The sequence below is a fragment of the Moschus berezovskii genome, chromosome 13, assembly GCF_049115385.1.
Source record: "Moschus berezovskii isolate FMDL1 chromosome 13, NW_MosBer_1.0, whole genome shotgun sequence".
Taxonomy (NCBI): domain Eukaryota; kingdom Metazoa; phylum Chordata; class Mammalia; order Artiodactyla; family Moschidae; genus Moschus; species Moschus berezovskii.
This window is the reverse complement of record NC_142472.1, coordinates 568228-595604: the sequence shown is the minus strand read 5'-3', so window position 1 is coordinate 595604 and position 27377 is coordinate 568228. Positions and strand designations below refer to the sequence as shown.

Here is a 27377-nt window from a genome sequence, read left to right as displayed (position 1 = left end):
GGCCCGCCGCTCGCGCGGCCGCTGCAGGTTCCTCTCGAGCCGCGCGCTTGCGGCCGGGCCGGGCCGCGTCGGGGCCCGGCGCGCTCCGGGGCCTGAGGCGCGGCGCCGGGCGGCGGTTGGGCCGGGCCGAGCGAGCGCGGCCGAGCGCGGCCGGGGCGCGGGCCGGGGCGCGGGCGGCGCGCGGGCGGAGGCCGCGGCCATGGCTGACGAGGCCCCCCGGAAGGGCAGCTTCTCGGCGCTCGTCGGACACACCAACGGCCTCACCAAGCCCGCGTCGCTCGCCGCGGCCGCAGTCTCCGCCAAGCCCGGCGGCGCCGGCGGCTCCAGGAAGCTCGTGATCAAGAACTTCCGAGGTGGGTGCGGGGCCGGCGGCCGGGCCGGGCGCGGCGGGACCGCGGCTCTCGGCGGCGCGGCCCCAGGCAGCGCCCCCGGCCCGCCCGCAGCCCGCGCCTCGGCGTCCTCCCGACCGGGGGCAGTTTCGGGCGACTTTGAGTGTTGAGTGGAGTCTGACTGCTCCGCGTCCCCCGTCTGGAGAGTCCACTCGTTAAGTAAAAGAAAGCTAAGATTTTTATGTTTTCTACATGCACTTACACTGATCATCGGTATTCGATGTGTTTAAACGAAGGTGGGATGGTTGCAGAGTCTAACCCAAGAGATCTATAAACACGGTACCTTGTACCGGGAAAACAATCTCCTGCGTTCCTTAGCTGTGTGTCTTTGAAGTACTTTTTTTGTAGAATGGTTTTTTAAAGACGTGTGATTGTTGGCATGGGTGCCCTTACCTACTGACTCTGTCTACACTTACAGACAGACCTAAATTGCCTGATAACTACACTCAGGACACCTGGCAGAAGCTTCATGAAGCAGTGAAAGCCATACAAAGTAGTACCTCCATCCGCTATAACCTGGAAGAGCTCTATCAGGTAAGGATCCACAGGTGGCTGAAAGCAGAGCTTTATAGAACGCTCACTGAGATGTGAACGCTCCCTTTTCTTAGGGCGCTGGCGTCCTGTTTCCCATTTACCTGACTTTTTCATAGTTTTCTAAATAGCACAGTAATCCAGCTCCCGTGAAACGTGAGGCAGCCATGGATTTTGTGGTCCTCAGTGTTGTTTCAGAGACAATAACGAAGGAGGTAATAGAATCCCAGTATCTGCCTCCACCAGGAACAGTAGGAGTTCTGTGGCATTCTATCCCGAGTCAAGGAATGTTTTCTGTTTTTGGTGGTGGTGGGATTTTTATTTCATTTTCAGGCTTAAGTTGTCGAAAGGTATTTAAATTTAATCCATTTATAGGCGAGAAATGTGTTTCTAAGAGCCATAGGACTTTTAGCATTTTCCAGATATGCAGCAAATTATTATCCGTTATGTTATATATGAAACTCTTACCTACGTTTTAGGTCATAGAATAGCATTTCTATTAATATATACTTTCTCTATTAAGAGACTCGAATTTAAATTTGTTTTCTAGGAGGGTTTGGGGAACAATGGATACACGTATGTGTGTGGCTAAGGCCTTGTGCTGTTCATCTGAAGCTACAGCAGCATCAGTAATTGGCTGCGCCCCATATGACATAAATAGGTTAAAGTTTGATCATTGTAAAAAATAAATAAAACCTTTTCATGTTTACATAAGCGATTATGTTACAAAAATTACGGAAACTGCGAAAAGTACACTGAAGAAAATGAAAATGTCCTATATTCCTACCACCCGAAGAAGGTGCTGTTGACGGTTTGATGAACATATGTGCCTTCTTGGTCTTAAGTCTGTTGTGTGTTTTAACCACTTTATTAAGATATGGAATGTGTCCTTGGGTAAGTTTTAACAGACGTGTCCACTTGTAGAACATTCTGTCACCACAGACAGTGCCCGGAGGCCCCTGTGCGGCCAGCCGTCCCTCCTCACTCCCAGTCCTTGGCAATCACTGACTTGCTGTCTGTTGGTACATTCTGCTGTTTCTAGAACCTCATCTAAACAGAACTGTGCCTCTTGCAGCCTCTTGTACCTGGCTCCTTTCGCTTAGGGTGATGCTTCTGCATTTGGTGTGGGCCTTTTGACAGTAACTGGTTTCTTTGTCGCTGAGTACTCTGGGTACCATGGTTGGTTATCCTGAGCTAATGAACGTCTGGGTTCCGTGAGACATTTCATAGCTTTTTCAAAGTGGTGTCATGATTGTTTGTCTCTGCCAGTGGCGTGTGGGAGCTTAAGATGCTCCATGTCCGTGCCAATGTCCAGTATTGTCAGTCTTTAATTTTTGCTGTTCTAGTTTGGTATGTAGTAGAATTTCACCTTGGTTTTAATTTGCAATTCCCCTCATGCGACAAGTTGACTCACTGGGAAAGACTCTGATGCTGGGAAGGATTGGGGGCGGGAGGAGAAGGGGAAAAGACTCTGATGCTGGGAAGGATTGGGGGCGGGAGGAGAAGGGGACGACAGAGAATGAGATGGCTGGATGGCATCACCGACTTGATGGGCATGAGTTTGAGTGAACTCCGAGAGTTGGTGATGGACAGGGAGGCCTGGCGTGCTGTGATTCATGGGGTCGCGGAGAGTCGGACACGACTGAGCTGAACTGAACTGAACTGAATGATATTGAGGATCTTTCTTGTGCCTATTGCCATTCCTTATACCTGCTTTACTGAAGTGTGTGTTCACATCTTCTGCTCATTTTTATGGTCTTGTTTATTTTTTCACCGTCAGGTGTTTGGGGTTATTATGTATTCTGAGTACATGTCTTATTCCAGGTATTTGCCTTGCACTTAAGTTCTCCCAGTTTACAACTTGCCTTTTGAGTCTCTTAACTATGGCTTTCAGAGAGCAGAAGTTTTACGTTCTGGTGAAGCCTTTGTATCAGTTTGGTCTTCTGTGGACTGTGCTTGGGGTGTCTGTCTGAGAAGTCTCTGCCTAATCTAAGGTGGTCAGAGTCTCTCTGTTATTTCCTCGTCGACATTTTAGGGTTTTCAGTTTCACATTTAGGTGTATTACCTGTTTGCAGTGAGTTGTTGTATCTCTTGTGAGGTGTAAATCCAAGTTCATTGTCCTCCCTGTGGATGTCCACTTGGTCCAGTGCCACGTGACGAGGCATCTAAACTTCCCCCAGCGAGCTGCTTTGTTCCTTCATCAGAAATTGTTGTCTGTATGAAAGCCTTAAGTCTCAAAGTGTGGAGCACTCACCCTCCAGCTTTATCCTTTTTTGGATAAACTTGTTTTGGCTGTTCTAGGTCCATTGTATTTCTGTTTGAATTTTAGAATCTGTTTGCCAGTTTCTCAGAAAAGCGTTCTAGGATTTTGGGTGGGATTCTGTGGAATTCTAGAGGAGCGTGAGGAGAGTTGTGTCTTGACAGCACTGACCCCACTGATCACAAGGGACCGCTCTCGCTTAGTTAGGTCTCAACAGCGTTTCCAGTTCCGTTGCACAGGTCTTGTGAACTTTATTCCTAAAAGCGGTTCATATTTTTATAGTGTTATAGAAGGTGGTATAAATTTTGGTTTCTTGGTAATATGTGTAAATACAAACGATTTTACACGTTGATCTTCTGCACTGTGTCTTGCTGATTGCACTTTTTTCTGGTAGCTTTTTTTGTAGGTGCTGTTGGATTTTCTACACTGATTTTCTGTATCGCCTGTGAATAGAAATCACTTCTCCCTTTCTAACCTGCATTCCTTTTATTTCCTTTTCTTGCCTGATTATGCTGTTTAGAGCCTCTGATGGTTAATAGAAATGTAAAGAGCAGGTATACTCATTTTGTTCCCGGTCTTAGGAAAGAAAGCTTTTAGTCTTTCATCATTTAACGTCATGCGATGCTGCTGCTAAGTCACTTCAGTCGTGTCCGACTCTGTGTGACCCCATAGACAGAAGGCCACCAGGCTCCCCCCTCCCTGGGATTCTCCAGGCAAGAACACTGGAGTGGGTTGCCGTTTCCTTCTCCAGTGTGTGAAAGTGAAGTCGCTCAGTCGTGTCCGACCCTTAGCGACCCCACGGACTGCAGCCTACCAGGCTCCTCCATCCATGGGATTTTCTAGGCAAGAGTACTGGAGTGGCTTGCCATTGCCTTCTCCACATGCGATGCTAGCTGTGGGTTTTTCCAGAATACGCATTATCAAGTTGCAGAAGTTCCTCTCTCTTCCTATTTTGCTGAGCATTTTTATCAGAAATACATGTTGGATTTTGATAAATTCTTCTGTGACTGTCAAGGTGGTCGTCTGATTTTTGTTTTTTAGTTTGCTAATAATTAAATTGATTTTTCAAATCCTAGACTGGTCTTTCATTCTGGCATAAATCCTGCTTGGTCATGAGTATTATCTTTCTTTTATGTATTGTTAGATTCAGTCTACCAACCATTTGTTAATTTTTGTATCTGTGATCACAGAGGATATTGATGTATTATTTTCATGTAATGTCTCTGTCTGATTTTGGTGTCAGAGTAATGCTGGCCTCAAAAAATGAATCGGAAGTAGTCCCTCCTTTTCATTTTCTGGAAGGCTTTGTATAGAGTTGGTATTATTTCTCCCTGAATGTTTGAGAGAGTTCCGCAGGGAAGCCATCTTGGCTTTCTTGCTGGAAGGGTTTTCAGCTGCTGTTCCCTTGGTGGGCGTGCAGCTGTTCCACGCATCCACCTCTTTAGGTTCACTCTCCTCCTGCGGTGTCTCGTCTGCCGTCACTGGCATCCGTTGCAGTGTTCCCCCCCGCGCTGTTTTCCTCTCTGGGTGTGCAGCTTGAATCTTGTTTGCATCTTCTCTCTCTCTGCTTACCTTGTGACGTGTGGACACGGGTACAGCTCTTCTGCGTCCTGATCGGCCGCGTCTATGTTCCGGCTGCTCGGCATGGTTGCTTTTCCTCTCCAGTGGCGTTGTTTCCTCCCTCTTGGCCTGTGTGGCTGCTCTGACTGGATGCTGGACATTGTGGGCTGTGACTTGTGTGCTGGATGCTTGTGTGTTTCTGAGAATATTCTTGAGTTTTGTTCCTGACTTGGTTGAGTGATTTGGAGCCAGTTTGACCTTTTAGACCGTTGCCTGTACGGTGTGCCAGGAAGAACTAGAGCAGGCTTTTGTCTGGGACCAGCCGCCCTGCGGCCAGCGCAGACCCTTCCTGAGTCCCCAGCCGAGGGCGCCTGCGCTGCGGCTCGGACAGCCGAGTGCTCAGTGCTTGTCCGTCTTCTGTCTGCCGGGCTCACTGCCTCTCAGGACCTGGCGCTTTGGAGACTGGCTTTGTGTGTGATTTCAGGAGCGGGGCAGGCTTGTTCCTTTGCTTTGTCTGGGCCAGAAGCGAGTGTCCCACCACATGCCCAAACTCGGGCTTTTAATTCAGTGAACTATTGCATCTTCCGGCTAGGGCTCGTTATTGCTCCTTTCCTGGAGATTCGACTGTCTGGTGTCAATTGCCCAGCGTTTTCTCAGCTGGACTTTTACCCAGCTTGTGTTTCATTGTGGTTACCTTGGGTATTATCACAAATGGTGTTTCCAGGTGTCCTGGTGTTGTGTCTTGGGACCTTGAGGCTCAGGGTGCTTCCCCCCACAGTGGTACCACTCCTCCCGGGGGCGTCTCTGGAGGGCCGTCGGGGCCAGTGGCTGCCCTTTGGAGGCAGGTGTGCGGGCAGGCGCCTGGCCGCACAGAACTTGGCAGCTGTGCGTGTCTGCAGAGTGAGCCGCTCGAGTCCCGTGGCGCAGGTTGGGGGGAGAGTAGGTGGCGTGGCGGGGATGTTGCCCTGGCCTCCGGCGGCATGGACAGTGCTCACCCTCGGGCCTCAGCGTAGAGCCCCAGCTTCTGTGCTGGGGTGGGACGCACTTTGCCAGAGTTTTTTGTTCGATAGCAGTCCTCACCAGAGCTTGCAAGTTTGGTTCTGTTTGAGGAGGTTTTCAGGATGTTGGAGGGAGGACCTCTTGTTTTGATGTTGACCAGTTTCCCCAAAGTGGCTCTGGCATCTCCCTTGCAGGCAGCCAGGCCTGAAGAGGCCTCTGTAGAGGCCGAGGGCAACTTCAGCCCGTCTGCCATTTCTCGCTTCGTTTTTGTTTGCTGGAAAGGGATATTCTGATCATGATGATGAACCAGGAGATCCACATCCCACTCAGTCATGTTCCTCCTGTAATGCGAGGAGGAGGAGGAGATTTTGAGTGTATAGATCTTTTCTGAATTGAGGTGTGAAATCCCAGGCCACTGAAGAAAGTGTGTCTGGGAGTCTGTGTCTCAGTCCTACCCATCAGCTCAGTGAAATCACAGGACCCTGAACATTTTCAAGAGTTTCAGGGGAAGGCTGTGTGTTGGAAGTGCTGTTGGCTTGAGTGCTCTGCCGGTCTCTGCAGCGCGGCACAGTGCGTCGGTTCACACACGCGCTCGCATGGTTTGTGTGTATGTTCTGAAACACGCACACGTAAGCATGCGTAGTCGGAGTGTGTTTCACTTGTGGTCTGTCCCAGGAGGTTGGCTGTGGCTCCCTGTGCCTCACAGCGGCCCTTGTTGCTCATCCAACCCAAGCTTAAGAGTTTGCATCTGCCAACCGCCAGCTCCCGGGGCGTCCCTCTCATCCCCCTCCCCCTCTGCAATCACAAGTCTGATCTGTGTGGATTTCAGGCTGGTTTTGATGCTCAGACTCAGATTTGTCACAGGGAACTTGTGCTTGAGAAAAGCCATGCTGCTGGTGCTGAGTCCTGGGGTACATGTCTCTGTGACCCCTGTCCCTGGTGAGCTTGGGGAAGGAGCGTGGGGTGGACTTGGGTGCTGATGCATCCGCAAGGTGGATTCGGGAGAGCAAGGGAGCCCAGAGAGTGGGCGACAGGTGGACAGTTTACTTGATGGCCTATTGGAGAGTGTGAATTGATCAAGAGTGAATTCAACACATAAGTTATTCAGAAACATAATATTCAAGTTCAGATATCTTAGGCTTAACAGGAGGATTCTGTAATTCAGCACGTGGTCCCTCCTGGCAGTCGGCCCTCCGTGTTGGGGACTTGTGTCCTGGCTTGGGGCTGGGGCTGGGCAGGTGGGCGTCCTGGACCCTCGGGGTCTCCTGAGCCCCATCCTTCGCCCCACACTCAGGCCCAAGTCCTTGTTCCACTTTTGCGCTGCTCTTCACTGGTTTCTCGTGGGCGGGAACCTGGGGAGACAGCATCCCGGTGGGGGCTCCTCCCATGTGGTGGGCTTGTCGTGTTCAGACACACCTGGCACCCACTCGGGTGACCGGGGCGGAGCTGCTGGAGGAGGCAGCTCGGCCCTGGCCAGCCTGTCTGTGGAATGGTTGGGGTGTGGTTTCCCCCGGGCGGGGAGGGTGGTGTTTGTTTTTCACTTTTCCTCCTCAAGGCTGTTTTGCTTCTGGACGTGGGAGGCGCTCTCTCAGGGTCAGTGTTTTGCTGGGACACTAGTCTGTCCTGACACAGATAAGCCTGTGCAGGGCGGGTGTGGCGCTGCGGGGAGGGAGGGAGGGCTGGGAGTCCAGTGGCCGCTGAGCTGGCCGAGGAAAACCCCTTTGGTTTTGTGCCCAAGGGACCCGGGTCCTGCTCACCTGCTCTGGGCGCTGTGTCCCCTGGACCCCTGTGCTGCCCACACGGCCCCACGGGGACTTCGTGCACCCAGAGAGGGATTTCTAGATCTCTAAGTGTGACTAAACCTCCCGAACTAGTTCTGGGAGAAGGGCCTGCAGTGTCCCTGCCCTGCTGGCCCCCCTGTGGGGGGAGCAGGTGACAAGACTCCTGTAACACGAAGACGCCAGCAGTGACTCAGCAGAGGCTGGACGACAGTGCCCAGCCCGCCTGGTGCCCCGGGGCCTGGCTCCTGGCTTTACGCGCGCTCCGGAGTTAAAAACAGTCTCAGTGGACTTCATGTAAATAGTCAACACGTGCCAAACAGGGCACGTACCAGGGGGAGCTGGTTATAGAATTCACCAAAAAGCTCATAGCCAGGAAAAGGTTGTTTTGAGGCACTGACACTGCCTCAGGAATTGGAGTATTCAGAAAATGCTTCTGACGAGATCTTCTTTGAAGGACACGCACCACCGAGCTTATCTTGATTTTTCCCAAAGACAGTGTGTTTTCTTCATGTATTATGGTAAAAGCTTACTTTGTAATGATTATATTTGCAATGACCACCTGAACAAACGTCTTAGTTAGAGCAGTATCTCCCCTTTTTTTTAAGAGGGAAAAGGACAGTTGATCTTGGACTGAATTATGAAATCGTAAGTTTGAGAACGGAAGTGAAGGACACGGAAAGAAACTGGCTGGAGCCCTGTTCCCACCAACAGTGTGTGAGGGAAGGGCTCCTGTTTCCCCAAGTGTCATCGTTCCGTGTGCCCCTCTGAACGTCATAAGTATGCACGTGTTTTGTGTATTGTGTGTTTCTTTACATAATTACTTTCTTTATAGCTGTAAAAACATAAGTTGCCCTTATATTTGAGTAAAGATTCTAAAATGTGTCCATTCTGTATATCCCGCATACTTTTTTAAACGGTTCAAAAATAGGCAGTAGAAACACTGCCTTTCTCTTTATAGTATTTCATATTTGGATTGGATCAGATGCTGACTTTGTACATGAGATTTGAAAGAAAATTTTATTAGAACTAGTAAGAATATACAAGTATTTTTGTTTGATGTGGATTGATAATATTTTATGAAAATTGTTTCCTCCACAAACACTTGTTTCTTTATTAATTTAAGACAAGTTTAAGAGTCACCCCGCACTTGGGGCCTTGGTCCTTGAGCTCCTTTTGAACCGTCACCCACTCGTGAGCCTGAAGGGGCCTGGATCTCCTGTGCCCTCCCCTGTCATGGGGTGGTCTCAGGGTCTGGAGCAGGGTTTCGGGCCTGGTTTCACATTGTGATCCTCGGGGTCAGCTCACTCCTCCCGGCAGCCCCATCGCAGACACGGGCCCATGGGCTCAGGCCCATTTTGGTCCTCAAGTGAGTGGAGTGCGGCCAGGGTCAGAGGCTGCTGAGCAGGGAGCCTGGGGGGGTCTGGAGAAGCCCAGCCTGGGACGCGCCCCCTTGGGGCCTCCGTCCTCGGGCAGGCGTCGGGGCGCCAGCGCGCCTGTGCTCTGGGTCCCTGCTGCTGTGAACCACTCTGCTGGTCTCTGGGGTTCCCACAGCGATCGCACGGAATCACTGTGATGGTCTATTGTAGACTGTACGTCGTGAAGGAGCGCCTTTCTGTTACGATTATAGCTGTTGGTACAAACACACTTTTTTATAGAACAAGTTTGTCATTCATAGTGAATAATCCGTTATTCCTTTTGTCTTCAGGCTGTTGAAAACCTTTGTTCCCACAAAGTGTCCCCAACGCTCTACCAGCAGCTGCGCCAGGCCTGCGAAGGCCACGTCCAAGCACAGATCCTTCAGTTCAGAGAATATCCTTTTTTTGATTTAGGCAATTCCTATTCATTACCTAAATATTTTGAAACTGAACATTAGTAGAATAAAGAATGAACGAATATCCTTAATGTTAAAACAAAAACTTTTAAAATTCACTTTTATTTATGGAAAGAAAACCTTGCATTTATATCATACAACCCAACAAAATAGATTTTTTTTGAAGTGAAATTTTTTTACCTTTAAATTTCTTTGCTGATCTGATTAAAGTGAGAGTGTCCGTTTATTAAGTCTGGTTTGAAGTATTTAGGAAACATTCTGAAAAATATCTTAAAGTTTGAGTTCTGCTATTTTTTATTCTTGTTCTTAAAACTCTTGTTAGTTTTCTGTGATTTATAACCAATTTCCACAAACTTGGCAACATGAACCAACCCTTGCCTGTCCACTCACAGTCTGCAGGTCGGGGGTGGCTCAGTGGTTTTCGGCTCAGGGCCTTGCTGGCTGAAACCATCCTGGACCTTTGCTGTTGGCAGCAGACCCACTTCCTCCCTCTGGGACAGTGTCTGCAGAGCCTGGGGCAGGACCCAGGCAGGGGAGGGAAGGGAACAGGGCAGGCACGAAGTGATGGGGCAGGTGCATCACAGTTCGCAGGGGTGTGTGTTGACTGAGAGACCATGTTTGTGGCTTCTGGGCTTTCAGTGCTGCTGCTGATGCAAAGTCCCTTCAGTCGTTTCCAGCTCTGTGTGACCCCACAGACGGAAGCCCACCAGGCTCCCCCGTCCCTGGGATTCTCCAGGCAAGAACACTGGAGTGGGTTGCCATTTCCTTCTCCGAGTGCTAAATAGCATGCAGTAGTCTGTGGTGGAGAGAGCTGAAATTAAGGGTAAAAATTGCAGTAAATCAGTCAATGTTTCTGAAGCTTTCCTTAGCAGGTCTGCACAGATTCACTAGACAGTGTGTTGTTTCTCAAGAAGATTAACACGTGCTGGCAGGATCACTGCAGACAGATGGTAGGCTTGCCGACGGCCTCTGCGATGTGGGTGTCCCGGGTGCCTCCTCCCTGTGCTGGCCTTGGTGCACTGGTCCCCTCGGGCTCCTCTCCAGCCTCTGGCTCTGCTGGACCGAAGAGGGTTTGGGCAGCTAGGGGTAACGCCCACTTCTCGTCCAGCCGGGTGGCTTTTTCACAGTGCATGGCCTTGTCCCTCTTCTCTCACCCTCGGAGAGGGCAGGAGGGTCATGAGCGGGGCTGGGGGGTCTGTCCTGTTCAGGGCCTTCAGACCACACACACAGGTAGCCCTGGGCCTGTGACTCCTGGGGAGCCTCTGAAGTTTTCCTTGAGCTCAGTTTGTGCCTGAGAATCAAGCCCAAATCCCAGGGCTTCCTGGTACCTATAGACAGCCAGGCTTAGACTTCATGGATGTACTGATTCTAATTTGACTTTACGTATGTGAGTTTTCAGGGTGGCCTGGCTGAAAGTCAGGAGAGGGAGGGCAAAGGTAGTATCAGTAGCTCTCCTGGGCAGGTCGGATGCTTTGTTTCCTAACGGAGGTAAGTAGACGAGAGAGTCTCTTCTGGGCCAAGCACCGCGTGAGTGATAGTAACAGGCAAACGTCCATCAGGAAGGTTCTGTTCACTTGTGTGAGCAAAGCTCCTCGGCAGAGTCTGGGGAGCTCCCTGAGAGGAGAGTCCTGGGCCCCCGCACCCCCTGAGCCTGCAGAGCCAGTTGAGGGCCATGTGCCAGGAAGGAGTGCTTGAGCCCAGGCTAAGGAGATTAAGCATGTCAGTGAGGAAGGGACTCAGGTCACACTTGTCTTGGAGTCTGAGTGCTGTGAAATCCCTTGTCAGATTTTCTGGATGAAAGAGGAAAAGCCAACACCAAGGGGAACAGTTAGATTCAGGGACGTCAATCCTTAGGGTCTTGGTGAGGCAGCCGTGTTAGACCTGAGACAGCAGCAAGACCGCTCAGAGACCTGGGGTGGACTGACCCGGCCCTTTGCCCCCAGATCATGATCCGGAGCATCTTCCTGTTCCTGGACCGCACTTACGTGCTCCAGAACTCCACGCTGCCCTCCATCTGGTGAGTGTCTGCGCTGCGGCTGCCGCGTGTGCCTGACCACCCGCTGGGCCCCTCAGTGAACCTTAGCCCGGGGTGTTGGTCACTGTGAGGGGTGGCCACAGAGCTGGTGGCTGGTGGTCCCGCATGTTCCCCTGTGGGTGATGGAGTCCCAGGACGGACCCGGCAGGCACAGAGTCTCCACCGTTCCTCTGCTCCAGGGGGGCCGGGCACGTGGTCTCTGCCACGCTGCCTCCTGGCGCTCTGCTGATGAGCACAGGGGCCCGGCTTCCACCTGCTCTGCACGTGGGGCCTTTGGGGGGCCGTGTGAGCCGGGACCCTACAACCCCATCACCCGGGTCCCCACTTGCTGCCTCCTGGCCTCAGCCTGAGCAGCTTAGCCTGTGCAGGAGCCTGTCCCGGCTCACCCACAGCCCTCCTGGTCTCCATCCACATGGACAGTCACTCCTGATTCGGGTGCTATGCCCGGGACACGCGGCTTGTGGGCAGTGGAGGGGGTGAGGGCGTGTCCTGCTGGCTGAGTGGGACCTGCTGGAGCCTGAGCCGAGAGCTCAGCTTCCAGAAGAGGATGCCTGCGGCCGCGGCCAAACTTCCCCCTGAATCCTTGGGCAATGGGCTGAGGATGGGAGAGACGGGCTCTGATTTGCATCATTCTGTGGTCCTGTGGCATAGACAGAGCAGCTGGAGCACGGGCTCGGCGGACACCAAGGACAGGAGACCCCAGGGCCCCGGGCAGGGCAGGGGGGACCCAGTGACTCACGCGGGAAACAGGCCGCCTGGATGAGGGTAGAAGTACAAGGTGTGCCAGACTGTCAAAAAGGAAAATTAAAACCAAAAAAAAAAGTTGACATCTGCACTAGCGAGTTAGCAAGTAAGTGTGTCTGGAGCTTCACCCAAAATCTGTAAAGAGTGACCCTAACATGTCTCGTTTTTTCTGTTTGTGCAGGGACATGGGCTTAGAGCTGTTCAGAAACCACATCATCAGTGATAAAATGGTCCAGACGAAAACCATCGACGGCATCCTGCTGCTGGTGGAGCGGGAGCGGAGTGGCGAGGCGGTGGACCGCAGCCTGCTGCGCAGCCTGCTGGGCATGCTGTCCGACCTCCAGGTGCGCCCGCAGATGGGCAGGCCTTGGCGGAGAACCCCGGCGTCCAAGCATTGGCTGAAAATGTGGGCGTGTTCCCTCTAGGCGGGCAACCACTCGGGCTAACTCTGCACCTGGGGCAGGAAGGGAGCCGCCTTCAAGCAGGGGCGTGGCAGTGCAGCTAGCCACCCTCACTGTGGGGTCAGCCTTTAGGATGAGAGGCTGCTTCACTGTAATTGGCCAGTAACTCTACTGATTTTTTAGGTATATAAAGACTCATTTGAACTGAAATTTTTGGAAGAAACAAATTGTTTATATGCTGCAGAAGGCCAAAGGTTAATGCAGGAAAGAGAGGTGAGTCGCTGAGACATTTCTGACGCACCTTACTTGTTTCCATGGATGTATGTCCAAGTGATTTCTCAGCATCTGTCTTTGCACACATGCAGACACTCCACTGACAATCTTCTAGAAGCTACAGTCTAGTTTCAATTCCCAGTAATGAGATTCTTCCTTAGTATTTTCAGGGTTTAATTTTTTCCCCATATTTTAGAAACTTTTCCATTGCCACCCCTCCATTAAAAAAGCCAGAAAAGCAGTTTCTGATTTACATAAAGGAGCTCAAGCTGAAACAAGATGATAAAGGATAATTTTGTGTGTGTGTGTTGAGGGGAGGGGTGCCTGTGCTGGGCCGTTTGCAGGATCTTAGTTCCCAGACCAGGGATTGAACCATGCCCCCTGCAGTGGAAGCATGGAGTCCTAACCACTGGACCGCCCAGGAATTCTCTAAAGATAATGCTTAAGTGTGAAAGATAAACCCGATATGTTAAAATTTTTCATCTGTGTGAGACGTTGAAAAAAATGACCCTAAAAGCCACGGGGGAATACCAGGTGATGGTAATAAAACGCCAAAGCCTCTCTAGCTGGTTTCTTGGGTCTTAGAGCCCAGCCCAGAAGGAAGCCCCGGGACCAGCACAAGCTGAGGGCAGTTCATGTCGGAGGGCAGCCTGGCCACCGCCCCGGGCCAGGGCCTCAGGGACCCTGTCACAGGGCCCCTGCTGTGCAAGCATGTGGCGGCACGGGCGCCCTTCACCCCCGGAAACTTGGAATGTGGTTTGAGATCTCCTGCAGCCACCCTGGGGCCTCTGGAGAAAGCATGTGACTGGTGTTCGCTGGCCGCGCCATGCGTGGACAGGGTGCTGTGACCTGACCCGTGCCTCACGTCCCTTCCCTACCCCCATTAGTCCGTGTCCTGTTTGGCTTGCGTGCAATTCTGCTTTTTCCTTTACTAAACACTAAAGCAGTGTTTGAAATTCTTGGATCACATGAAGAATGTTTTGTTAATGTGTTTCAATGTTCTTTCTGGAAGGTTCCAGAGTATCTTGACCACGTGAGTAAGCGCTTGGAGGAGGAGGCAGACCGCGTGATCACATATCTAGATCACAGCACACAGTGAGTACAGCTCCGGGCCCCGTCTGGGGGCCTCCTGGGGACAACGTCTCCTCCACTCCCCGACACACGGGGTGTCTCTCAAACTTGCTGCTCTCTCACCCTGGACGTATTTTTGCTCCTCGATCAGTTTGCTTATGACTCGTGATTATTCAGCAGTCGTAAGTCACACCAAGTGGCCTGTCTTGAGTTCCTGTCCAGAGGAGTGATTCGGGCAGATACTTGGTGTCTTTTACCATTTTTAATTTACGCTGTGAGCCTGTGACTTATAAAGCTGTTCCTGGGGTGGCCCTGAGTGCAGGCGGCTCTGGCTGTAGCTTGGTTGGGCATCGATGTACTGATACAGCTGTTGTGACTTTGCTGCTCAGTCCCACCATTTTCTCATTTCATCTGGTTTTCTTTTCCTCTAAATTGCTGAGTATCTAGGGAGAAGTTCAAGGGAAAGTTTTTTGAGTGTCTGTGTCAGGCACTTAATGTTTATTCAAGTGAGGACGGTCAGAGCAGAAATGTGGGAGATGGAAAAGAGAAATGTTTTCAGGAGGGAAAATGCTAAACTGTGAGGGTTGTGGTGGCTCTGGGGGTGGGGGGGGGCAGTGAAAGGTAGGGACAGTGTGACAGCTCGAGAGGACAGAGGGCCGGAGCAGTAGTGGGCTGCCCCCAGACGCGGAGCTGGAGGTGCCGTGGGGACCGCGGGGGTTGGGGTGCAGGGAGACAGAAGGCTGTGTCTGGTGGGACGCCCCAGCCTGCAGCCCCTGGTGCTGGGCCCTGCGGCTGCCCCTTCAGCCCTCCAGTGGGCTCACGCGCCCCTGGGTGCAGGTGCTGCATAAGAGCCCCAGCCCTCCCCGTCTCACTGAGAAGCGACCGCAGGCTAAGCAGAGGACTTGTGGAGGGTGGTTCCCTGGGTTAGGGTTTGAGGAGCACTGAGGTGGCTTCTGCTGTATCAGATGACTCAAAGGTCACAGAGTAAAAGGTGATTTTCAGAGAAAGCAGAGGCAGAAGGCCAATACACGAGCCCTGGGCTGCGCGCCCCCTCCCCAGGGCACCGGCACAGCTCGAAGCTAAGCCGTCGGTGCCTGGAGCCCAGGTGGCTGCCAGCCTCTGCCCACCTGGGGCTGCCGTGAGGGCCACGTGGGGTGGTGCAGGGAGAAGTCCTCGAGTGGACCCAAGGCTTGTAACTCCTGGGAGTGCAGCACAGCTCTGATCTCTGAGAGCCAAGCTCCGTGAGCAGAGGCCTGGACCCCAGAGGGGCGCTGTGTCCCCTCGTGCAGGGACAACCCCACACGCCCGTCTCCAGACTGCCAGGTTCTCTGTTACGTGCGACGTTCCCAGCCTCTGTAAGGAGTCGGGTTTTGATGTGTGATCGTGGGAGGACGCAGGCGGAAGTGAGGGCGGCGGGGGGTCTGCGGGACCCAGTGGGGCAGGACTGAGGGCAGCAGCCCAGGCGTCCCAGGGGCTGGTGCGCGAGGGCCGCCGGCAGCCCCTGTGCTTGGGCACCCTGTCTGCTGCCGCCATCCTCCCTGGACTCAGGGGCCCGGGTCAGCGCTGGCGTGGTCGCGTCCCTCCTGGTTGACGGGCTCCTTGTGCCCCCCTGCCCCAGGAAGCCGCTGATCGCCTGTGTGGAGAAGCAGCTCTTGGGAGAGCATTTAACAGCGATTCTGCAGAAAGGTAGGATTCCCCTCTGGTGTGCACACTGGCCGCTTGTCCTGCGTCAGTAGAGGGTCGGAGCGGCGCTGGGACCGCATGGGGCTCTTTGCTGTAGCACAGTCACCGTGAGTCATCCAGGCGGTGGCCTCAGCCCGTGGGGGCCCTGCTCGCTGCCATGCTGAAGGCGCGGGCAGGGGGCACGGGCCGCTTCAGCCTGAAGTCCCAAGAGTCCTGTCAGGGCTGAAAGACCCCGGCCTCTGGAGGCAGACAGCCTTGCTGTGCTCAGGCTGGGCTGGCTAAATGCCAGGGGCTGGCAGTGTGGGCTCAGTGCCCCCGTCCACCTGCCACCAGAGCTAACACTGCCACGTGATCTCAGGGCTGGACCACCTGCTGGATGAGAACCGAGTGCCGGACCTCACGCAGATGTACCAGCTGTTCAGCCGCGTGCGGGGCGGCCAGCAGGCACTGCTGCAGCACTGGAGCGACTACATCAAGGTGCGTGGGCCTGGGGTGCGGAGGGTGAGGCCCGGGGCCCCCGAGCTGCCTCTGCTCCTCCAGGGTCAGGGGGCCTGCCTGGCTGCGCCGGCCCATTGCCTTCTGGGTCCTTCGAGCACATGGGCTTGGGGATAAATAGCATCCAGGTGTAAACGTTTTAAAAGTTGCCGTTTGTTGTCAGCATAAGTACTAGCGGAGTTCTGTAGTTGTGATTTTCAAAACGTTGTTTTTGTGAATCTACTGTTGAAACGTGATTTCGTGCTTGGCTGAGTGGGCACTGTTACCCATTTTGGTGTGTCTGGGTGGGGTGTTTGCGGCTTGTTTCCTGGAAATCCAGGATTTGTGCGTCTCGGTGATAACACAGCACAGGAGTGATGTCTGTGGTGCTGGCCTGTTCATCTCGGTGCTGGGCTGAGGTGGTGCACGCTCGGTGAGTTGTTGGTGAGCGTGTGATCCATCTGGATGTGCAGACGGGCTTGCTGCTGCTTGGTTGGGGCCGTGTGTCAGCATCGGGGAACCAGGCTGAGTGCACAAGGTGCGCGTTCACTCTGCTTGCTGCACGCGGGCCTGTAACCATCAGGAGGAAGATGCAGCTCAGTGAGAGAGATGAAGGGAACAGTCAGGCCTGCGCGTGGAAAGTTTGTACACGCACACGCACCCCCAAAATTGTGTGCCGCTGCATTGAGCTGAGAGGCATAAGCGACTCAGGCCAGGTCAGCGCTGGGCTTTATGCCAGGAAAGGCCATGGGGGTCGAGGGTTCTGCCGCCCAGGGCTCCTGAAAGAACAGGCACAGGTCCTAACACAGGAGGGCACCTTTGCAGCGTTCAGTCTGGGCAGGAGACGTTGAATTGTGAACACTGCCCCAAGTGTCTGCTGAGGATGAGCCATGACACGGTGCCCTCCAGCCCTGCAGGTCGCGCCAGGCCCCTTCCCGGGAGCCTCTGTGCCGCTTCCCCTGAGCCTGTCCACCAGTAGGCTGCCCCACGTGCATCTTGGACGTGGAACTCCTTGTGTGTCCCATGAAAGCTAGTAGTTTTGTGTTGTCAAATAGCCAACTATTATCGTCATACAGACGATAATAATGTTTAAATAGCGTTTCTTAAATGAAAATGCAGTTTTTGAAGTGGAAGAGAAAGAACTATAGTTAGGAAGTCCAAATAGGTGTAGAAGGTTAAGAGGATTAATTTCTGTTTGAGGGATTTATAAGTAAACGTTCTTCCAGAAACAGAATTGTAACCCTAAAGTTTAGTTGCATGCTCACTTAATGTTTAGAATATGGACTAAGTTTGTGAAACTTCTGAAATGATTTAGCATTTAATATTGGAAGTGCTTTAATTTGTTAAGCTGTCATGATTGCTTGATAGCGGGAGAAGAAGTGCTGTGTCAGAGCCCCGTTGCTCACTTGGTGTGTTTGCAGACTTTCGGGACAACGATCGTCATCAACCCTGAGAAGGACAAAGACATGGTGCAGGACCTGCTGGACTTCAAGGACCGAGTGGACCATGTGATCGACGTGTGCTTCCAGCGGAACGAGAGGTTCATCAACCTGATGAAGGAGTCCTTCGAGACCTTCATCAACAAGAGGCCCAATAAGCCTGCAGAACTGATCGGTAGGAAGGCACATGAGCGATGAAGCGCAGCTCAAGCAGAGGTTTTCCCGAAAGTTCAGGCTCTTCATGGGGAGGACGGGAACGTGCCTTAAAAGGACAGCCTTTCCAAAATCCACAGACACCAGCGTGTGCTTACATGTGTATTGAATCCGCATGTGAGCACGTGGTGTTTCCGTTTGGGAGCGTGTGGTGGTGGTTTTGTGACGAGATGGAGCCTGATGTCAAGAGCAGGAAGAGAGAGCAGGTTTATCCGCGTCTGCGTGGCCCCCGGCCCCAGAGCTCTTCCTGCTCAGAAACTGGCCTGGGTTCGTTGTGTGGGAACTCTAGGAGGGTGACTGTTGGCCTCTCGGCAGCACGTGACAGATCGCTGTTCAGTCCCCACCTTGTATTCTCCAGTCAGTGTTAAATGTTGTGGGATTGACTGGCATCTCTTTTAAATGATCCCTTTGTATACATTTCATGATAACATCAAAGTATACTCGGGATTCATGGAGTCTCATCAGTGAGGCAGTTTTTTTGGAGTTGTCCAGAGGCGGCGGGCAGGGAGGTGTGAGGCAGTGGTACAGGGCTGAGCTCTGGTGTGGGCTGTTGAAGGCGCCTGGTGAGAAAGTAGAGGTCACAGTACAAGTGTGTACGTTTGCAATGTTCAGAATAAAGAACTTGATGAGGGGAAGAGCTAAGAGCCAGTGGAGGAGACGTTCAAATGTGCCTGTTTGATTTGGCCTTTGTGCCACTTTATAGACTGGTTTCTCTAAAGACACACCCAGACCCTCAGGAGCTCGGATTCTCCCTTCCTTCAGGCAGGTTGAGGCAGCCTGTGCGTCTCAAAAGCGGGAGGGCAGGCAGAGCCACTCCGTCCCTGCGGGGTCAGCCCTGAGAGGAGTGCTTCCGCGTAAGCAGTCGTGTGCCAGGAAGCTCCCGTGCAGGACCACGGGCTGTGTTCTCGGATGCCTTGAGAGCACAGATCTTAGAACATCAGGTGTTTGCCTTTTTGGTGCATAATAATGTGTCATTTTGGAACAGGTCCCAGTGTATGTTCAGTTTTTTCTTGGAGAAATTAAAGATCTTCCTTTTTGTATTTAGAACAGTACGGTATAGTGAATGCTTATTTCTCAAATGAGTTCATCTCTTACAGCAAAGCACGTAGACTCAAAACTGAGAGCAGGGAATAAGGAAGCGACGGACGAGGAGCTGGAGAGGATGCTAGACAAGGTCATGATCCTGTTCCGGTTCATCCACGGTGAGCTGTGCTCCAGGCCCGCATCTGCAGCGCCCGGCCGGCCCGTCTCTCCCCGCCCTGTCGACACGGACCGGGGCGGCGGCTGCTGTGGACGGAGCAGGGGTGTTTGTGGGGATTCAGCGGGAAGAGCTGGCTCACGTTCACGTGTGGTCACCTCTTGGGCTGAGTCTGCTGCTGAGGTGAACATTTTCACGGCAGCTGTCAAATGTCTTACGTGGTTCTTGCTTGCTTATAAATAGGTAAAGACGTGTTTGAAGCATTTTACAAAAAAGATTTAGCAAAAAGACTCCTGGTTGGAAAAAGTGCCTCTGTCGATGCTGAAAAGTCTATGTTGTCGAAGCTGAAGCACGGTAAGCGCCTGGGGGTGGGGGTGAGTGCTCCCGCAGGGCCTCCCTGATGCTTACCCGCCCTCCACTTTGACCAGAGTGCGGGGCCGCGTTCACCAGCAAGCTGGAGGGCATGTTTAAGGACATGGAGCTCTCCAAGGACATCATGGTTCATTTCAAGCAGGCAAGTTGTATTCTTTTCAAGTGAAACAGCTTTTTAAAAAATAGGCTATTTTAAATTCTGTGAAATGATTATGTACATAAGTATGTGAACTATGTAAAATCCTTGTCTTTAAAATTTGCACTGTTAATGTTTCACATATTCAAAGCGCTTCAAAGTGGAAAAGAAATATAACCCTTGGGGATTCCCTGTTGGTGCAGTGGTTATGACCTCACTGCTGAGGGCCCAGATTCAACCCCCGGTCTGGGAACTAGGGTCCTGCTGGCTGTGTGACACAGTTAGAGAAAAAGAAAAGAAAAATAATTCCTAAAAGTGCACTTGAAACTGTAGCTTAAATGAGTTTAATGACCCATATTTGGGACAAAACTAAAGAAAAACATTCCCAGTGTTGTTAGAACAGGGTGTGTGGCTTCAGTGGACTATGTTCCAGGGACTCAAACAAATGAAAACACAAGGTAAACTAGTTTGGAGATGGGATCACTCAGCTCTCAGTAGATTAATTCTTTTGGGTGCTGTTCTAAAGTGACCATCTGTCTTGGTTTCTTGTGTTTGCAGTACATGCAGAATCAGAGTGACCCGGGCTCCATAGACCTGACCGTGAACATACTGACCATGGGCTACTGGCCAACATACACGCCCATGGAAGTGCATCTGACTCCAGAGGTGAGCGCTTTCAAGAACCAGCAGCCTGGTTTTCACACACTATTGCTCCAGGGCCCCACACACCTCAGGGAGTGTTGAAACCACACGCTTGCTGAAACCCTGGCCATCTGTGTCCTCTCTGGGAGCAGTGTTCACAGTGGACGCTCCTTATCGCTGTCCACCGGCTGCCTATCATGAAGGCACTGGTTTAAAAAGCTCTAGGGTGGGAACCTCGGGCTTCCTTGTCTGGCTGATGCTCCCACCCATCGTACCAGAGCCAGGGCCTGAGAGGGCAGGGACGGCGTATGTGTGGCTGACACGGGCCCTCTGAGGGGGACGGGGTGTGCCTGCGGGCGTGGGCCCAGGCCCTCCAGGGGGGACAAGACGTGCTGCTGCCCAGATCCGCCCTCTCTGTTCCCAGGGCAGGGTCTCTGGAGTCTCGCGCTTCTGCCCCTGTCGGTCTCTGTCGCGTCTCCTCCTGCTCCTCTTCCCTGTACCCCGAGGGCACATGTTCCCCGGAAGCCCCAGCTCCGTCCCTCTCAGCCTCTAGCCTGTGTCTCCAGTCCCCCCACCCCGGGGCCGTCACGGCTGTCCCAGACTCAGAGCCCCCTCCCACATCTCCCCACGCAATGGGACGGCTCTGCACCATCCCCACACTCCGCCCGGCACTCACGCTCCCCAGGCTGGTGTGACCCGGCAAGTAGACGCTCTTCCCCAGAAAGCCTCCACGCCCCGTCTGTCCCTGCTGGCCGACACTCATCTACCCCACCTCCCTCCTCCCGGGGCGTGCCTGCACGTGCGGGCACTGCAGGACTGGTCAGGCCTGGAGGGGTGGCAGGGATGGGCCAGAGTCCCAGGGTGTCCCCCGGGACAGGAGGAGCTGCAGCAAGGGTCGTCCCACTGGACGCAGCCGGACAAGAACACGAACTGGCTTTGACTACACAGGCTGCGGGCGCTCCTGGGTGCAGAGGCTGCGGGAGGGGTCGAGGAAGCCTACGGGGCTAGGGAGGCAGTGGAGGCCCCACCACCCCTGGAAGGAGTTGTTGAAATGATGGCAGCACGGGGCCGCGTGCAGGTGGGCAGCAGTCAGTACTCGGAGCAGGCCTCATTCGGCCCTGCAGCGTCTTAGGAACTTGTACACTGAGCCGTTGGTAGTGTCAGAGTGAGCGTGTTCAGCGTAATCACACTCGTTTTCCTTTGCTGACAGATGATCAAGCTACAGGAAGTGTTTAAGACGTTTTATCTCGGGAAGCACAGTGGGCGGAAGCTTCAGTGGCAGACAACGCTGGGCCACGCGGTGCTGAAAGCTGAGTTCAAGGAGGCAAGTCCTATGTCTGTCAGCTTTTGTGTTTTTGAGCACGTTATGGAAAGAATGATTTTTAATTGCCATTAGACTTTGGTAGAAAGAACGAAAGGGGTTACTCAGTGTAACTCAACACGGGCTTTTCAAGTCAGTAAAGGAGGCGGCCCAAGGGCTGACACTCTAACCAATAAAGTCAGTGATGCATCCTCACCCGGGGTCTATGGGGAGTGTCTCAGCACACGGCACGCAGGCTCGTCAGGGCGTCTCTTCACCGGTGATGAGTCAGTACTGTCTTTCCACGTGGCACGCAGGCTCGTCAGGTGTCCGCAGGCTGGCAGACCGTTTGCGTGTCTACTGCTCTTTCAGGGGAAGAAGGAGTTCCAGGTGTCCCTGTTCCAGACGCTGGTGCTGCTCATGTTCAATGAAGGGGACGGCTTCAGCTTCGAGGACGTCAGGATGGCCACGGGCATAGAGGACAGCGAGCTGCGGAGGACGCTGCAGTCCCTGGCCTGCGGCAAGGCTCGCGTCCTCCTCAAGAGTCCCAAAGGGAAGGAGGTGGAAGATGGAGACAAGTTCCTCTTCAACGCAGAGTTCAAGCACAAGCTCTTTCGGATAAAGATTAATCAGATTCAGATGAAGGAGACAGTACGTATCCGCTTTCCCACTCACGGAACTATAGGTCTATAGGAACTTCTCAATCTTCATTACACACTCGTGTCTGTGAGATGCTTTAGCGTAGTTGTTACTACTTTTATACTTAGAATAGGAGTGAAACTCAGAAGGACACGCGTCCAACAGTTAACTTCCTTTCTGCACAAACGTGTCCTGTTGAGGTCTTTGTAGCCCACCTTCTGTCCTCGTAGGGAGCGCCTCGTTCCAAACCTGGTGATCTGTCCTAACAGCTGTGCCCACCCCCGGCCATTGTCTCAGCCTCGCCACTGGGCTCTGTGTTCAGGCCGAGCGTCTGTACCTTTGATCAGGCTCCCCAGGGTCACGGGTCCAGGCAGGCTCCAGGCCACTGCCCTTGGGCACACTACTGCAGGAGCCCTTGCACCTCAGGGCTGTGGTCCAGCAGGTGGGCACTGAGGCCTTAGGAAGGCGCTCTGTCCAGAGGGAGCTCCAGCTCTGACTGCACAGGCCTCACAGACGCTCCCGCAGCTGCAGCAGGACAGGGGTGCCGCCCCCCCGGGGGTCCGTGCTGCCCAGTGGGGAAGTGCGTTCAGAGCACACAGTGCAATATTTTCTGTGTTTTATTTCTGAGCGATATTTGAATTGGTGTGGAGGTTTTGCAGGTACTTTGAGGCGTCTGTCATGGCTCAGTGCCCACAGCCTTGATCCCCCTTCCTCATGACTCTGACTTACCCAGATGGACGAGAGGCTGTCGTGCGCTCGGGCCGTCCTTCCCAGGCAGCCTGTCACCTCCGTGCTCCACAGCTGGGCTCTCCTGGAGTTGGCAGCTGTTCTCTCCGCTGTACACGCATAAACTTTTCTTCCTGGGGTCGTGGCCTGGAACGGTTACGCGCATGTTTTTTAAGCTGGGCCTCCTCCCAGGTCAGGACTCGGTTTTCACGTGTGCAGTCGCACACGTGTGGCATGAGTCCGAGAGCATTGAGCCGCTCTGCAGCGCCTGGCAGCGCCGCGGGCCTGGCCTCTTCTCCGGCTAAGGTGCCCGCCCAGCCACACTCATGCTGTCAGTCCCTGGCTTGGCTACCTCGAGCCTCAGCTCCTCACCCGGACGCGCCAGGTCAGAGCACGTGCTCTTTGCTGACATGAGCGCGCACCAGACTCCAGTCTCCGCTCCTGGGGGTCCTGACCTCCCCACCTGCCTGCGCCCTCCCCACCATGGGGCACGGTAGTGGTTTGTGGCCAAGTTAGTGCGACTGTCTTTGAGTCCCCTGCGCGTTGTGATGCTGTTTGGGAGCTTGCACAGACTCGGTGGCCGTCCCAGTCCTCAAGCTCTTCACCTTTTAACATGGCCGTAGCAGCGCCACAGGGACGAGACCGGAGAGGAATTGCCGGCTCTCAGCCGCGTGCCTGCAGCTTCACTGGTCCTGCCCCTGCTCTCGCGTGGGTCACCGCTGGTGCTCTTTCGTCTTTTTAATTAATGGCTTGCTCTCAAGTCCCTGGCACGCTTATTGTAATGTCCCGCTTCTGACCTGCAGGGAGCGCTCTGTTCGCGTTGAGGGGATGCTGGCGAGCGGCTCTATTGTTCTGAGAGGGCTCTTCCTACGTGAGCACAGTGGGAGCTTCAGTCTGCTCCTCTGCAGTCTCTGACTAGAGGATCAGCTTAAAGAAAACCTTCCTCTGACCTACGTTTTAAAGAACATTTGCTTCTGTTGTTCCAAATATTTCTCTGAGCAGCTGGAAGTTAACTTAGCGTTAAGAAAGCATTCCAGCCACCCTCCCTATTTTAAAATGAGTGGGTGCTCTGACAATCTACTAAACTGTCGCTTTTGTTAGAAATCAGGGTCACATATAACCGGGCAGTTTCTCGTTTCTGTTTTTTAAGTTCTGTTTCAAAGCCAGCACCCAAAGCCTTTTAATTGGTGTCACTATTCCTGTAAATCCACTGATTTTGGTGCTGAAGTTCAGTGGTTTCACTGGAACAAAGCCACAAAACAGAACAGGGGCCCCTGCAGTCTGGCCAGCCTTCCGCCCAAAGCTTGGCAGCCCCCACAGAGGCGGCACCGGCTCTCTCCTGCTCCTCTGCAGTCTCTGACTAGAGGATCAGCTTAAAGAAAACCTTCCTCTGACCTACGTTTTAAAGAACATTTGCTTCTGTTGTTCCAAATATTTCTCTGAGCAGCTGGAAGTTAACTTCCAGGGCCCTCTCCTGCAGGTGGAGGAGCAGGTCAGCACCACGGAGCGCGTGTTCCAGGACCGGCAGTACCAGATCGATGCCGCCATCGTCAGGATTATGAAGATGAGGAAGACTCTGGGCCACAACCTGCTCGTCTCCGAGCTGTACAATCAGCTCAAGTTCCCAGTCAAGGTAAGCAGGCGTTGGCTTGTCGAGTCACCGCGTTTGCACACCCTTGGCACTGCACATCCGGGTCTCACAGCCTCTAGAGTCAGCCGTCTGTCCCCCGCCGTTGCTGTCACTCGCCGCAGAGACCTCCCTCTGAGTGCTGAGAGAGTGCAGCTTCCCCCGGTGCCTTGGTGGCTGCAGCGCCCTCCCCTCCTCCCCCCGTGGTCCCGGCCCCAGGCTCTCTGCCTCAGGAGTGTTTCCCCAGTGCCGTTGTCTGAGGGCTCCCAGCGGGCGTCTGGGAGGTTCTCTGTGACTGCAGCATCAAGCTTGGGTGGACCAGGCCATGGACGGGCGCCAGGGCCCTGTGTTCCCCCAGGTTCCGCAGGCCCAGGGCGGCTGGGAGGGGGCTGGGCCCCCGCCCTGGAGACCTGGATGTTCAGCAGAGGCCGCAGGGCGAGGCCTGCAGCTGTCGGGGTGGAGCGCTGCGCCGTGAGGGCCAGGCCTCCCCTTCTCCCAGGGGGACAGTGTGGACCAGGGTGAGTGTGGTGTCCCCGACCTTGGGCCTGTTCACCCCCGCCCGCATCACCCCCGGCAGCTGCCTACTTGGAAGACATCTGCTCACCCTACGATGTTGACATTGTCTTTGAAGCAGGGAGCTTTGTCCGCGTCGTCCTGTCCTGCACAGATGTGTCTAGACGTGCGCCCTGACACGTGACCCACGTGGTTCAGACGTGCGCCTGGGCCCACTCCCTCAAGGTGAGCTGGACGCCCTCTGACTGGGGCCTCTGTTCTTTTCCAGCCTGGAGATCTGAAGAAGCGGATCGAGTCGCTCATAGACAGGGACTACATGGAGAGGGACAAGGACAGCCCGAACCAGTACCACTACGTGGCCTGAGGCCCGCCCACGCCCCTGAGGCACCGGCGCCCCTTCAGGGAGAAGCCCGCTCCGCTGCGCCCAGGTGCCGGGCGGAGCCGGGCGGCCGCTTGGGGCTGCTGGGAGAGGGTGGTCCTTGGACCACTTTCCAGGCTCCAGGACTCGCGGGTGGCGTGTGTGTCTTCCCTCCAGTTCCTCCTCCTGTTCCTTTAGCCGTTTGATGATTTCCAGGGCTCCGCGGAGTGGCTGAGGTTCAGCAGGCAGTCTCCTTTGTAAGCAGTGTTCTGTGCGTGTGTGTGTGCGTGCGCGCAGGTGTGCAGGCGCGAGGTCTTCCGTGCTCCTTTCCATCGCTGCAGGACCACAGTGCGCTCCCGACGCAAGCTCTTAGGCCCAGAACAGGAGCCCCGACTGGTGAACGCGCAGGAAAACCTGCAGCGTCACAGCTGATGAATTCCGCAGCCTGCACAGTTCGTTCCTTTGCACCAAGTTTTAACCTGTGAGGCCTGTTTTCTGGACGAGGTTCCTCGCGAGGCCTCCGCTTCGTGGAGAGGAGGTCGTTCTGGCGTGTGTGATGCTGCGAGCCCATCCCTATCTCCCTTTGATTTCTGCTGTGTTGCTTGCGAACTTTGTGAGGGTTTCGCGGGAGCGCTGTGTGTGTTTGCCGCCCTAAGGCTGCGCCTGGCAGCCCCTGTTCTCAGCCTGGGGGCGACTGCTGTTTTACTTTTTCTAACTGAGTGTTTGTACGATGGGACAGTCAAGTCTGGTTCTGTTTCCGTGGCCCTGGGCGGCAGCAGTCCTCTGCGTGACCTTGTCAGCGCCTCGAGGAGATGGATGCGGCACAGAGGTGGCCTCGTGGGGCCCTGCCGTCCCGTCCTGCGTGCGCAGGGGAGCCACACCGCGGACGCTGGCGCGTGTGAGAACCTCAACAGAGGTGCTTTTGTGAGAACATTTGAAAGTACTTTATATTTTACACAACAGCATGTTTCATTTCGATTAAAAGCTACCAAAGGAATTTTGATCATGGTGTAAGTGTTGAAAGCAATATTTTCTGGAATATACCAAGTTTATATCATTTGATTTTTGTGCTAAATTATTAAAAGATTACCCCTTTCTGAAACACGCGTGTTTAAACTCTGCCATCTCACGGTTTCCGGATGGAGGCCCCCCCTCTGTGCGTGTCCTCTCTCTCTCTTTGTGAGGTTTCACTTGTGAGTTCATCACACACGGTCCATCAGAGACCAGTAGCTTCTGCTTCTTAGACTTTAAGTTTGATGTCTCTCAATTGTTGATACTGTAATTTAATGTAGACTTACTCTGAATAAAAGTAGTTTCAATTGGCCTTAAAATCACATTAATAAAGCTGTGGTACGCACCCAACATATTGCTCCCCGCCCTTTAGCCCCTGAAGTCCCCTCCAGGACAGCGAGGCAGCACCCGGCCGAGCTCAGTCCACCGCGCTGCCCTGTGTCTGGTCCTGTCTTACTGTACATAAAGGCCAGGAAGTGAAGCACAGGAGGAAACCTAAACTTGAGGAAGGCATCCCCTTTAAAAGAGACACGGTGGGATGTCCCGGTGGGGGCCGGAGGCTGAGACTCCCGACACGGGGGGCCCAGTTCAGTCCCTGCTCAGAACTAGATCGCAAATGCGGCAGCAGAGAGCTCGCATGCCAAAACGAAGACACCAGGCAGCCAAATAATGTTTTTTTAAAAAGACGGCCCCTTTAAAAAGACATGGTGATTCCAAAGTTACAGCAGGAAAGAAACTGGATATGGAAGAAGAAAAGGTGCGTCTTATTTGCAGTGGGAAAAAGTATAATGATTTAACATCCCTCTTTTAAAAAACAAAGATAAATGGCATTCTTAAAAATCTACATGGGGAAAAGCTTTTAAGTAAAAACTGGCAAGTTTGAGAGTAAAAATAAGGCAGTGCTGAATATTTTGGTGTGCACAGAACTACAAGCCAGCCCGGTGTGATGGTGAACCAGAAGGGGCTGGTCTGGGGGGCGCCCCTGGGGTGCAGGGTGTGCAGGGGCTGGTCTGGGGGGCACTCCTGGGGCGCAGGTTGTGCAGAGACTGGTCTGGGGTGCGCCCCTGGGAGGCAGGGCGTGCAGGGGTTGGTCAGGGGTGGGGGCGCTCCTGGGGCACAGGGCATGCAGGAGCTGGTCTGGGGGGCGCCCCTCAGGTGCAGGGCATACAAG

The 27377-nt window shown here is 53.7% G+C and overlaps 1 protein-coding gene across 1 annotated transcript; it reads left to right on the top strand.

The window, feature by feature from the left end:
- Nucleotides 1-80: 80 nt before the first annotated feature.
- On the top strand, nt 81-26526 carry CUL4A (cullin 4A). Its single transcript, XM_088842568.1, has 19 exons — nt 81-353; nt 808-923; nt 9226-9330; nt 10233-10301; nt 11295-11368; nt 12312-12474; nt 12715-12804; nt 13817-13899; nt 15494-15561; nt 15917-16035; nt 17454-17646; nt 18782-18886; nt 19126-19236; nt 19311-19396; nt 19949-20056; nt 21243-21356; nt 21705-21983; nt 24178-24330; nt 25106-26526. The coding sequence occupies exons 1-19, from the start codon at nt 200-202 to the stop codon at nt 25199-25201; spliced, it is 2286 nt and encodes a 761-aa protein (XP_088698694.1). The 5' UTR covers nt 81-199; the 3' UTR covers nt 25202-26526.
- The last annotated feature ends 851 nt before the right edge of the window (nt 26527-27377 follow it).

Excerpts from the sequence above, each read along its gene's own strand:
- CUL4A (XM_088842568.1), top strand. The coding sequence starts at position 200 with ATGGCTGACGAGGCCCCCCGGAAGGGCAGCTTCTCGGCGCTCGTCGGA. Across the intron at positions 13,900-15,493 it reads TATCTAGATCACAGCACACA|GAAGCCGCTGATCGCCTGTG; the intron begins GTGAGTACAGCT and ends CCCCTGCCCCAG. Across the intron at positions 15,562-15,916 it reads AACAGCGATTCTGCAGAAAG|GGCTGGACCACCTGCTGGAT; the intron begins GTAGGATTCCCC and ends ACGTGATCTCAG.